This window comes from Euprymna scolopes, chromosome 14 (assembly GCF_053919585.1).
Source record: "Euprymna scolopes isolate OS-2025 chromosome 14, ASM5391958v1, whole genome shotgun sequence".
Lineage (NCBI taxonomy): Eukaryota > Metazoa > Mollusca > Cephalopoda > Sepiida > Sepiolidae > Euprymna > Euprymna scolopes.
The window spans coordinates 47,301,795-47,315,848 of NC_136495.1; the positions used below are offsets into that span (position 1 = coordinate 47,301,795).

The window sequence follows — 14,054 nt, forward strand, 5'->3', positions numbered from 1 at the left end:
AGTGCCTGAGGCTCTTTGACTAAGGAATACTGACGAGGTTGCACAGGTAATTTTTGTAGGGCCAGAATGCCCTATCTCTTGTACGCTAACCCAACAGATCCATTTTTCAACCTTTTGTCCCATCTTCCCGCAGTGGTAACAAGGTAAATACTCAACTATGTCAGTAAAACGAGTTCTTGCTGTGAATGTCTTGCAAGGAGGAATCAGAGATTTAAACTCAGTCAAATACCTTCTATGAAAATTTATTGGCATACATTCTGGGTTTGCTATATATTTATATATATACTAACAGGGAAGCAGGGAGACCCACATTGCCTGGGATTCCAATACTATTATTGTCAGTGGAATCGCCCATCTTACAATTAAATTGATTGATTGCCTGCTCTAGTTGGGGACCCACTACAGTGCAGTGGAAAGAAGCTTCACATACTTTCTCGCAGTGATTTAATCCACAATATATTGTAGTCTACATTGCACTGTAGTCTACATTGTAGAGAATCTAATGTTTATTGTATAAAATCATTTTTCTATAATGACTTCAATGAAAGTTTTAAATGCAAAAGTCAAGTATCATGGTTCAGTTGCGCTATAAACAGGAACATGTATTTCGAATGTGCCCCTGTTTTATCGAAGAAACTAATGTTGATTTTATATACTGGGCCCTTTTGCTTATGCAGTGATAAAACTTTTCAAATGCACTTGTGATGTTAGGCGGTATAACTTTGGTCAAAATCGGACTGTTTCTTTTTTAATCAGATTTTTCCGACTAGAAATTTTCGATATTTATTGGAGCCATTCCGATACAAAACCTACCTAAGAACACTCCCAGACACATGAAGTACATTTGTGTGAAATTTAAAAGAAAATAGACAGCTGTTTTGGAGTCCATAGGGAACGATCTCACAAACAGACAAACATACACGCAGAAGTGGCTTTTATAAGTGTGTGTGTGTGTGTGTGTGTGTGTGTGTGTGTGTGTGTGTGTGTGCGCGCGTATATATATATATATATATATATATATATATATATATATATATATATATATATATATATGATTAAATGATCTTTCTTATACTAGTGTTAACATAATTTTGACCCACTCTATATTACGTTTTAATCTAAACAAAAACACACTAATGTCAATGACACTGAGATGTATTGAAACTGGCCCCGAAGTAAATAGAGTTATCCCCCCTTGCAGAACTCATCCAACTTCCTTGACAACAGACGCGTTGTTGTCTGAACCACATTTGTTTTTGTTGTTCTTTATATATATCTATATATGTAAAGTACCTCTCAATTATTAGTGACAAATAAATGCGGATTTTTGCACAATATATGATTTTAGATAATTATTTTGTAAACTAAGTTTACCATGTCTATTCAAGACGATCTCGTGAAATCGGTGGCATCAAAAATGTAAGTAATTATTTAACTTTTAATTTTATTTATTTAAAAAAAGATATTTAAAAAAAAAATTTGTATATTGATTTTATTTGAATTTAAATTAACTTGATAAATTATCATTTTGAAGGATTTTTTTTTTTAATTTGTAAGATTTTAAACGTAATAATTCCAGCTTTTAAAGAATCTAAATTTAAAATTAGAAAAAAAAATGTCTATATAAGAAAATATATAAATGAAAAAGTTTGTTTGAGTAAGGGAGGGGTAATTTTTTTACCATTTGCCTCCATGTTGTGAACGAAAAAATAAAAAATGAGATTATTTATTGTCACGCTATTACATGTTAATATCTTGAAAATACCAAGGGAAAATACAGTTATTCCCTTTAGTTTGGCTAATGAAATAAATAACTCTCAAAATAATTCGGTATAATTAAAATCAAAGTAAAAAAAAAAAAAAAAATACAGGTTGAGTACAAAATTACTCCTTCATTTCTAACAGGTAATACGAGCAAGAACACCAGCCGTTGCCCAGGATGAAATAAGGAGCCTAGTGCCCTTTTGTGCCCAGTCCATAATATCATATTACCTTTTTTTTTTATTATTCCCATTTTGGTACTTATGCAGAATACGGGCCATGCTGAAATAATAACTTAGGGAAAACGTTTTACTATTCTGTACTTTCACCTAACAATTTAATAAATAAAAGTTACCGTAAAAATTGAATTTAACTTGAAAATACTATCTAAAATATAGCAAAGTTGGTATTTTTTTTTTTTTTTTTTTAACAATTTATAATATTTAATTTTGGGTGCTTATTTATATTGATCTACATGCAAAATATTACAGTTTCAAATAAAATAACAGCAAAACTTATAGAGATACTTACTTATGAGTGAAAAATATCAGTGTGCACCAAAAATTAAGGAAAATTATCGAGTAGAATTTTAATAAAATATAAAATGATTTTACTATTCAAAGTCAACAAAATTTAAGCAATAAGACCCCAAGTTCAGGGTTCAACCTAATTAAAAATTTCAGAAAATAGAATTAACTTACTATTCGAAGTCAACCAAGTCCGAATGACAAGACTGCGTGGAAGTTTATTAGAAGAAGGGAGATAATCTATGAGGCACTGGTAAGAAGTGAATGCTGTCCCAATGACTTTGTAAGCATTCTTTATTTAATACTTCCCTTTATTCGGGGGAGGGGGTCATGCGCATTTTTTAAATACGTTAATTAACATGCTTTTTAACATTTCTTTTTATTGTTTCAGGATTGCTTAAAATATTTCTTCATAAACATTTTTACTATTTACTTTCTGTTATGGGAGGGAGCAGATACACATTTTTTATATGTTGATTAACATGCTTTTTAACATTGCTTTTTATTGATGGGGACCTCAGTTGTTAACTTACCGACCACTTCATAGAACAAAATAAAACGAAATTAGCTCAGTCCACCATAATGTGGTAGATAATTAGTTTAATTTGTTTTTGAGGGGGTAGGGCTCTTTCAACGAATCTGTTCTGGCTTTGTTTCATCTTTCCACCTGGCAATGCCAATACACAAGTCATGCTAGTATGTATGTATATCTATATAAAATTATTTTTATGATTATGGGGGTAGGTCTATCTTCAAAACACTAGGAAGAGATCATAAACAGATAGGAACTAAAACTTTATATAGAGATTTATAAACTTGGAAAATATTAGATATTTTCGCTTTAACAATTTAAGCTATTGTCTACATGGGTATATTTCTCAAGTATGCGGTTGCTATTTTGTGTGATGGTTATCATGGGGAATTTTTATGAGCACATTAAGAAGAAAAAAGGCAATAAATAAGAAATAGTTTGAGTTATATATATATGTACATATTTTCTAACAGATATTTTGTCAAACAAACTTACAAGCTGTATACAAAACATAAAAGGCAGTATTCAACATGATATGCACAGGAAAGATTAAACTTAAGTACTATAGAGAGAATACATAATATTGCTAATACTATAGAAAGACATGCATGTTTTCAAGGTGGGATTGCATGTACAATGTATAAATAAATGTGACTTACATTTTGTTAATGGTGTCTTCTGAGAGCCTGAGCTTGCAACCAGAAGAGAGAATTACAGCGTTACCTATCCTTCTAAAAGAGGGGTTTCAGACCCAAATTATCTCCCCTTTTCATAATGAGAGGGCGCATGGATCCATGATAAAAAAAAGTGATACATGAAAAATTCAGTTTCTTTTTTATCCGGACTGGTTGCTGATAGCATCTCAACAGACTCTCTCTTTTTCCTTCAGTCTCACTGCTGTTGAAAACACTAACCAACATGTACATGCTCAGATACACACACTATATGGTATGTAAAACCTTCTTCTCAACTTACACACATCTACTTGCACACATCCTTCTCAGACCTTATTGTAGATATTCACATGGACACAATTTTGAAGTAAGCTCTATCAGGTTCATAAAGAATATATATATATATATATATATATATATATATATATATATATATATTAGTGTTGGGACGATTACCGGAATCGAGAATCAGAAAAATTGGAATATTTGAGGGTATCGGAATTGGTATTGGAATCGGTATTGGAATCGAAAAAATTTGTACCGATTTTCCGATCCCAAAATGATTCTTTTAATTATGTTTTTTTTATTTTATTTTGTTTAAAGCAAAATCTTTTATTACTGGTAATAATGATAAAATAATAAATATTTATTGATTTAAAATCACCAGTGAAACTAAAATTGATAGATTGCCCCCTACAACTATATTTTTACATTTAGGAAAATATTTACACATTTAACGTGTGTGTTTTTATGGTAATCAGAGAAAAAATACAACTGTATAGTTAAATATTTAGAGATTTATAAAGAATCTGTATCGGAATTGGTAATTGTAGTGGTATCGGGAATTTAGTATGGAATCGGTAATTGTATCGGAATTGGGAAAAATATTTGAATCGTCTCATCAATAATATATATATATATATATATATATATATATATATATATATATATATATATATATATATATATATATAATTATTACTATAATGGGTTTTATTTTTAATATCTACAGACTCTAATGTTTCATCCTTTCGGGAATCATCAGTACAGGGAGTCACAATTACCGCTGGTCAAAAAATGCAAACCCTGCCACAAAGCCATGTCTGACTCCATTGGCAAGGAACAACCCACTCAGCCAATGTTAACCATGGTGAAAAATGCAGTTGAAATTAACATTTATACAAATCGTAAATGTTATTCAAGAAGGCCAAGAGTGATCTTGTGATCTCAAGATCATGATCTGTGCACGTAGCTTAAGTAACCGACTTATTTTTTTTTCAACATGAAGTGTTCAACAATAACACCCAAGGTCTTAAACGGGCAGACATAATCATTACTATAATTATTTTTAATACCTACAGACCCTAGTGTTTCATCCTTTTGAGCATCATCAGTGCGGGGAGTCACGATTACTGCCGGTCAGGAGATTCGAATCCGGCCACAAAGCTGTCCCTGACCCCATTAGCAAGGAACAAACCACTCAACCAATGTTAACCGTGGTGAGAAATGTAGTTGAAATTAACATTTATATAAATCGTAAATGTCATTCAAGAAGGCTGAGAGCAATCTTTTAATTTTAACATCATGATCTGTGCATCTGCATATTAGTTGCATATTTCATTATTTCTGAGTTATTTTGTTTTCATTGGTAAATGCTGATATTTGAACATTATGTAAGGGAACTAGCACAGTTAAGTGTCAGACAAATTTTCTCAGAAGTTAAGATAGCTTCAACTAGAGATAGTGAAAGGCAAGTCAAGATGACAACCAATGGAACTGCATCCAATGTTTTTGAAAACTAAGCTGAAAAGATAGAGAACTGAAAGGAAAGAACACACAAAATGTCCTGTAGAGGCAAACACTCATGTGGGAAGAATTGGTTGTGTTCATTAAAGGAACTTAATTCTAAATTCCTTATGTAGGTAGAATTAGATTTGTTATTTTCAAAACAGGAAATAGCATCCTCTCATTGGCCAGTATAATTAATAAGGCTATGTAATTAATAGGGCTATGAAATTAATAGGGCTATGTAATTAATAGGGCTATGAAATTAATAGGGCTACGACTACAGCATATTTTTTTCCTTGTTTTGATTCTCAGGTCTATATCCATTGATATATTATATGGTTTTATGTAGCGTGATGTGATTCTTGGTTGATTAATTGTGTCTGTGTCGGATATATACTCGAGAGTCAAAACCATGAAAAGAATATGCTGTTGTCATATCCCTAGTAATTAAAAAGGATAACATGGATATACTCTAAGGGAGATAACTTTCATTTTGAAGTTAATAAATTCGGTAATGGTGAATAAAGGGAGACCCTAACTTTCAAACACACCGGAAGTTGGCATCCGCATCTCTCAATTGAAGTATGGAAGCACAGAATCGATACAATGTTCAATTATATTTTATGTTTATTTTTTTTCACGCCCTTCTAATAAAAATATATAAAATACGTAAACTTTTTTATCAATTTAAAAAATTTTTTTAACCGTATATCTTTTCAAATAACCATGTTTATTGAAGTTAATATGTTATATATTTCGTCAAACATTTAGATATTTTAAAAATATATTTATTTACAGAAACATGAAAAGAAAGCAATGAATGTGTCATATTTTTTACAGTTTTAACTATGTTTAATTAAGTTAATATGTTTATATATATATATATATATATATATATATATATATACATATATATACATATATATATATATATACATATATATATACATATATATATATATATGCAATTAAAAATAAAAAATAATTTATAAAAAAGTTTACATATTTTTATGTATTTTTATTATAATAGGGTGAAAAAAAATAAACATAAAATATATTTGAAAATTGTATCGATACTGTGTTTCGATACCTGAATTTAGAGACACGGGCGCCAACTTCCGGTGTGTTTGAAAGTTAGGGTCTCCCTTTATTCACCATAACCACAAATTCTTTTACAATGGTAACTACAGTTTACATTATGAAGGGATGTTTCTGCAATATATTTTTGAAATTGGATAAAAAATTGAATATGTTTTTTATCTGCTTATTAGAAATTTTTACATTGATGTGAAGCAAAGAGAAGATGGTTTCAATCTCAGTGGAAGTTCTTTAAGATATCGAAAGCCTTTGTACATTCCAGTAAGTAATTTTTTTTTTTTTATTAATCATTCACATTATTGAGTTTCTTTCATTCTATGACATAAAGGATTTCATGCAAAAATTAGAATTATAATAAAAATGAAGTAATACTCATATAATTACTTAATCATTCATTTTCATTGTTTAAATGACAGGTAAAGCATTCTTTTAGCCATATTTTTATGTCTACATTTTATTTGTGAATCAACTATGATCTATTATGTTTTTATTATTTATTTATCTATTTAGTATTATTAGATTGTTTATTATTATTTAACTATTATTAGAAAATATTTAATTATTATTGCGTTGGTTATTGTTTATTAATATAAAATATTGATTATTATTATAACATTGTATATTATTAGTTATTTATTATGGCATTTTATTTATTGTATTATGACGTTGTTTATTATTTATTTATTTATTATTACAGCATATTTATTATGGTATATTATTTTATTTTTTAATTTTTATTTATGCCTATATCATGACATTATTATCTATTTTATGAATTATTTTGGTATATCATTTAATTTTATTATTTATTTATTATAACATTGTTTATTATTATTATTTATTTATTTATCATAGCATTTTTTATTATTATTATTTATTTATTATGATGACATGTTATTAACTATGTTAACATTATTAGTATGGTATATTTATTTTATTTTTAAACTAAGACACTCTATTGCAGATTTAACTAAGATCATTGGAAACTATTATCATGTAATAATAAAAATGAAATATAAAAACTATTTGTTAGTGAAATGTGATGATAATTTAAGAGTTTGAGACTATTGAAGTATTCACTTCTAAAAATTGAACAATAAACAAAATAACGAAGCACTTTTTTCATGGGGATTGTATAAAAATGCAAGTGTTAAGTAGGCATATGAGTTATCATCAAGGTGACCCTATTTAATACTTTAATTCTTTAATTTATTTTAATGAATTAAAATTCATACCTCATACCTTCATTATGCATGTACAAGTGCTGTTTCCCTTCAAGAACTGAGAATAATTCCACGAGCTGGAAAAATAGTCATTGAGAACACATTTTTCTTTGATATAATTATTAAACAATTAATTTGAACCATGTTCTGAGAAGAATGAAGATTTGTTCAAACTTATAAGCATATGCTTTTCAGACTGATATGCAAATACGTATATCGCGCACACATACACACAAACATTCAGTGATAATGTAATGGTTATTTGCTCTTGTCATAATTTCCGATTTATCCGACAGGTGGCGTCTACTTCCTGTTTTGCATTCTTCTTCCCACTTCTGCTCTATCTATCTCGATCTCTTTCGCTCGAACCGCCAATGTAGTCAGATGTATATTCCTTTCGCCTTGGCAGGCAATATATTCGTTTTAATATAAAACGAAGGTACATCTTTTCCCAAAGTAAGACCACACACTTCTACAACAACATTAACGAACCTGTATGAACTCTCGATACACATGCAATGGTAATGAACTATTCAGTAACTTACCAGTTCGCCCGCATTTACATAAAATAAACTGAATCTTGATTTCCGCGTGGTATCATCGAAGAACTTATAAGAACTTACACACGTTTGTATGTCAATATATCGAGAATATATTGTCCGAATATTAATTTATTTGTTAAATAAATGTTTACTTTTATATCATATATCTCGGTTTTAACATCCTTCATTTTGATGTCTATCCTTTAAATGTATTTTCCTTAATGTTGTTGTTCCTTTTATCCGGAATCATATGAACATGTATGGTGTATACAAGATTGGTGACGAATATCTCTCTCCTTAACATGCTTACTGATCTTCCACAAACCGACTAACATCCTACGCTACAAACTTATGAGCGCCCAGTGACTCAAATGTCAAGGGGTAGGAAGAAAGAGAGAGACAGACAGAGTAACTTATATATTAAGCACATTGCTTTATAATTTTTTGTTTGTCGTATCTTTTTTAGTACATCTTATTTTTTTTTTATAAAGGAATCACCACTTATCAAGGCTCAGAGGCCACTCGAGGATAAGGGTTAAAGAGTGTACAGTGGTCAAAAGGACAATATCATAGTAATCGTTAGAAGTGTAAATTTTTGTCAATTGGATTACTTAAGGGGAACGGCTCATCAAGAACTTGTTTACATTGGACTTGAAAGCAGGTAAACGGAAGAGAGTTCCACAGGTGTGCAGTTCTAAGAAAGAAGCTTTGTTCATGGAATCTACCGTTTAAGTTTAGGCACAGATAAAAAGTGGGGGAAATTATTTATAGTGTTTACAGCCAAACGAGTGTTTCTCATGAATGTTTGGTGAGGGGGCACCATAGATTGGAGCTCAGACGAGCACTTGCCATAAAAATGATGATAAAACAGAGACAGGTTTGCAACGTCTCTTCTTTGGGAGAGAGGTTGCAGGGAAGAGAAAAGGGTATCCCCCACTAAGCTACAAAGTGTATTTTGAACTCTGTCCAGGCAGGATAAACTGCTCCTAGTAGCTCTTGCCCAGATGTGGCAACAGTACCCCATCATTGGCTGTACCTGACTTTTATATAGGTAGAGAATTGCATCAGCAGGTAGATATCTACTGGATTGATAGAAGGATCTCATCATTTTTCCAGCAACCTTGGCAACGGATTTGATGTATGTATTCCATTTTAGATCAGGACTAAAGGTTAAGCCCAGAAGCTTGTCAAAACATGGAGCCTCACCAAGATGAGAACCATTCATTTCAATTGATGGCAGATGGGCATCAGAATGTTGATGATTTAAAGATAGAAGCTTGGTTTTAGATGCATTAAAAGTAACCAGCCACTTTTTTCCCCATTGTACCACATGCTCAAGATCAGAGGAGAAAGAATCAGAGAGAACTTGGTCATTTACGGCCTTTTATGTGCCGCCATAGATGGTAGTGTCGTCAGAAAAAATGTCTACAAATGATCTAAGGATGTGATTTGGAGGATCATTAATATAGATCAGGAAGAGAGTTGGACCCAGAATGGACCCCTGAGAGACTCCAGCATTAATACTATGGGCTTCAAGACTAACAATCATTAAACCACTTCTCTCTCTCTCTCTCTCTCTCTCTCTCTCTCTCTCTCTCTCTCTCTCTCTCTCTCTCTCTCTCTAGATTATGTCAGACGTCACATCTGGATAAATGTTATTAACTTCCTTTTCTCACAATACAGCAGGGTCAGTCTTTTAAGCTCCTTTTTGTGACCCCTTGTCTGAAATGTTCCTTTTTTTCTTTTAACAGAACTGCTATTTCTCAACAAGAATAGGTACCAGTAAATGTAATGCCATCAATATTTAATGCCATTCTTTTTTGTTTAGAAACATTATAAATATATTCACGTTCACAAAATAATTTCCACTGTTAATAATTTTCTTGTAATTCAGGTTCCACCTCAAAGACCTCGACTTAATGGATCCAGTTCCATTAAAAGAAGTCGATTTTCAATATACAACACATTGCAAGAACCATCAAATATTTTAGGAAGAAGACGACAAAGGTCGGTCAATTTCAATCTTAATAAAAAATTAGTCAAAATACAAGGTGATCCCCTCCCCCTAAAAATCATTAATAAAATTCACAATCTTTTCTACAATCCAACGAATAAATAAACTTCACTCTCTTGTCCACCAAGTTTTAATAATGAATGTTCAACAGTCTTTATGTTATGTCCGTTCACTGATAAGCACACTTGAATCCGATGTGTAAAATTGTCAATAACTGTAACATGCTCTTCTCTTAACATGGCCCTTATTTGCACTGTGATGGCCCTATTAAGTTCAGGGTCAGTCTATGGATTGTTTTGATAGATATCATCTTTGAGATAATCCCACAGATAAAAATTTGGGGTGTTAAGGTCCAGTGAGTGTGAAGCCTACTCAGGATTATACCTTCTACTGATGAAATGATCAGCAATGTATCCCTGCTCTCATTCCAACAAGTCATTTGAATTGTGGGGAATTGTTCCATCCTTTTGAAACCATCATTCATCCCTTAAACTTAACAACCACAAAATAGTGCTCAATATTGATATGTATTAGCATATTAAAAAAACGATATACATTTAGAGCTTATTATTGAATGGTAATAAAACAAAGAGTTGGAAATTTATTATAGTTGGATTGCAATTTTATTAAGGATGGCATTATTATGAGTGGCATTTGGAAGAGAGGATTCATCCTATAATTGTTGCTGTGTTTAGATATATTTTTTAATGCAAATGACACTGGATTTCTGGAGCAGCTTTCTTCTATTTATTTAAAGTTACTTTTCCCATTGTTCAGATATTGCAAAAATTCACTCTGTAATTCATACAGTGCAGTGGGTCAGCTGTATCTAAATTCCACTCTGTACAGTCCTGACTGCTAAATTTCATATAGATCCATCTAATCACGGATTTGTAGTTGTGCTGCAGTCAGATCAGAAAGGGCTCGTTGAGGGCTTGACATTCACTACCATTTGATATGATGCTGTTAATACAGTTGCTATACAACTTAATCTGGATCTATTGATAAAAATTAATACTAAATATTATTTAATATATTCTCACACATATAATATCTTTAGGGGTTTATGTAAGATGCTAATCTTAGAGAGTAATGTACCTATTTACTATGCCTCCCCACGGGACAGAGTTAGACACCAGGGTCGTTTTTTAACGTGGAGAAAAGGTACAAAAATAAAAATTGTCTCAGTCGTGAAGGATTTCTCCTCCACCGAAAGAGAACAAGAAATGGAAGTGCAGCATCCGAAGAACAGATGGTGTTTATTTGCTCCCCCACTGAGCAAATTAGGCACAAGGCCGTTTTTAATGTGAGGTAAAAACCAGCTCCCCTAAAAGTAGGCAAAAAGGGGGCACTCTGGTTACCAAAAATAATAATTGTCCCAGTATAGAGGGTTTCCCCTCCATTGACTGGTACAAATTATCTTAAGTGCAGCATCTGCCGGAACAGATGGTATTTATTTGCTCCCCCACTGAGCAAATTAGGCACAAGGCCGTTTTTAATGTGAGGTAAAAACCAGCTCCCCTAAAAGTAGGCAAAAAGGGGGCACTCTGGTTACCAAAAATAATAATTGTCCCAGTATAGAGGGTTTCCCCTCCATTGGCTGGTACAAATTATCTTAAGTGCAGCATCTGTCGGAACAGATACTACACTTTGATCTTGACCAAAAGGCCAGAGAGTAAAGTAGCTAAAGATAAATATTAGATGTATCTATTTTCATATTTACCATGAAATGAAAATTGGATGTTTTTTTAAAAAAAATTGATATTAATCTTTTTTTTTTATATATAACTTTTGGAAATCTTAATCTATCTTGTATGAAAATATATTAATATGCCTACTAGGTAGTGTTCGGTATTGATTATAACCGATATTTAACATTGATTAAAAAAAATAACTATTTGACATTTATGACTGAAATTTGTTGGACAAGTTAGGCATAGATTAAATTACTAAAAATAGTTACTTTTGTACTGAACTTATTAATCATCCATGAAATCCGTATTTCTTTAAAACTTTAGAGTAAAGCAATTGAAATGGAAAATTTTACTGTAATCACGTGCCACTTTTTTACAATAGTTTTAAAGTTATTCTTTTGTAAAACCTCTTTATCAAGAGTAACTGTGAGTTCATCAGGCGAGAATAAAAACATGTCTACTTTCTTTGATAATGGACTGACAACTGTTTTATTTTTTTAAACCTTAAATATATGATCGCCACCAACGTGGATATATCAAAAGATTATGCAGCAAATGAAGGTTGCAAGCTAAAAAAAACGTAACTATAATCTATTTAGAGAAATGCTTATAAGGGCTATATCAGGCAACTACAAATACTATATAAATCCATGATTGGATTATTGTCAACAGTTAAAATGACAACTATAAAGATGAGGATAATAGTCCGCGAATAAATAAATAAAATATACAAATTACTCATCTCAAAAAAAAAAAAATTCCAATAATTAAAATGACGTTCTTCATGTCTCATTCCTGAGTTCCTCTTAGGCCACACTGCTGCTATTGTTTTATACATATATTTTTTTTTCATTTGCAATTTAATTTTATACAAATGGAGAATAAACTTATATTTTATTTGATTTTTGTATTTTTACCACCATTACTTCATATTATCTTCCACTGCTTCAAGAAAGACACAAACGATCAGCAAAATCAAGTTGAATGATGGTTCTAGAAAGTTCAAATCGGATGATACAAACCTTGCAGATGAAGAAGGAAGGGAGTGATGACAATTTCAATGACCAGATGTTTTTAGCAATTGTGGAATAAAACAAAAGCTTCACAACAAGAATGTATAGAGATGAGACAACGAAATGGAGTTTCATTCTATATTAATAAACAACTTTATTTGTCATTTTCGTTAGTAGCTTTGGTTGAAGAGAGAAACGGGTTAGTAGGTTGAAGTGTTCTTGTGTAAAGATAGAATTAATACATTGCCGGTTTGTTGAGAAGAGAACAGTTCAATTCTGTTTACATGTGTTTATAGCTAGTAGCCGGTCAGTACAAAGGAAACCAATTAAAGGAAAAAGAAAGGGAAAGGTATTCAGTGTGTTTGCGTGTTGTTGTGCGTGAGTGTGAGTTGTATGTTCTTTAGCATGACAAAGAATGTTCGTTTGGGTACAGCATGTCAAAATAAATGTGAGTTTCAAGAGTGCCATAGCTAGCTCGTAGTACTCATGTTCAGCATGGGGATTTTACCCCAGACTAATGTCTGCTGCCTGGCAGGGTCAGAATCAAAGAGGATTGAGAGTTTCAGATTTCACCTTGTCACGTGATTGAGAGCTGGCTTGTGATTGCACAAGCCAGGAGGAAATGGATTTCAAATCTCGAATTGTGAGAATTAGCTTCTGCCTGTTTGTAGCGAGTGTCGGTTGCTACAAATGTTATTCAGAGATTTCAATGTGAACTATTCAATCATTGTTCATCTGAAAAAGCTCAGAAAAGTATGGAAATTGACTGAGCAACTTACAAACTCTCCAATAGCAACAAAACCGTATATGTTAAAACTTTTACCAAATTTATGAAAATTTGGTGAAAAAATAACCAGCAGTAATAATGTACCATAATTTATTGAATAAGTTTCTGGTTGTGCAACTGCATTTAAAGTCAGCATTCCCCTCTTAACCATTGTTTCATAGAGAAAAATCCAAATCACACATGAGTACTACACAATTTCTTTTTTGAACTCATTACTCATAAAAAAAAATACTAAAAACCCGATTTTTATAAATAAAAACTTAAAGGAATTTAAACAAAAATTAAAATCTATCACCTTGCATACTGGTTGTACTTAGATAATAATGATAAACATAAAGTAGTCTGAGCTTGTGCATCTACCACTAGTCTCTCCCTTTTAGACAGGGTCCAAAAATGATCTT

At 31.5% G+C, this 14,054-nt stretch overlaps 1 protein-coding gene across 1 annotated transcript in view; it reads left to right on the plus strand.

The window, feature by feature from the left end:
• Positions 1-1,252: 1,252 nt before the first annotated feature.
• The window catches only part of LOC145292976 (uncharacterized), a 55,156-nt gene continuing 42,354 nt past the window's right edge, over positions 1,253-14,054 (plus strand). Inside the window, exons 1-3 of the mRNA XM_080139216.1 lie at positions 1,253-1,419; positions 6,554-6,641; positions 10,040-10,152. Of these exons, the coding sequence (XP_079995342.1) occupies positions 1,376-1,419; positions 6,554-6,641; positions 10,040-10,152 (245 nt within the window). The 5' untranslated portion in view covers positions 1,253-1,375. The remainder of the gene's footprint in view (positions 1,420-6,553; positions 6,642-10,039; positions 10,153-14,054) is intronic.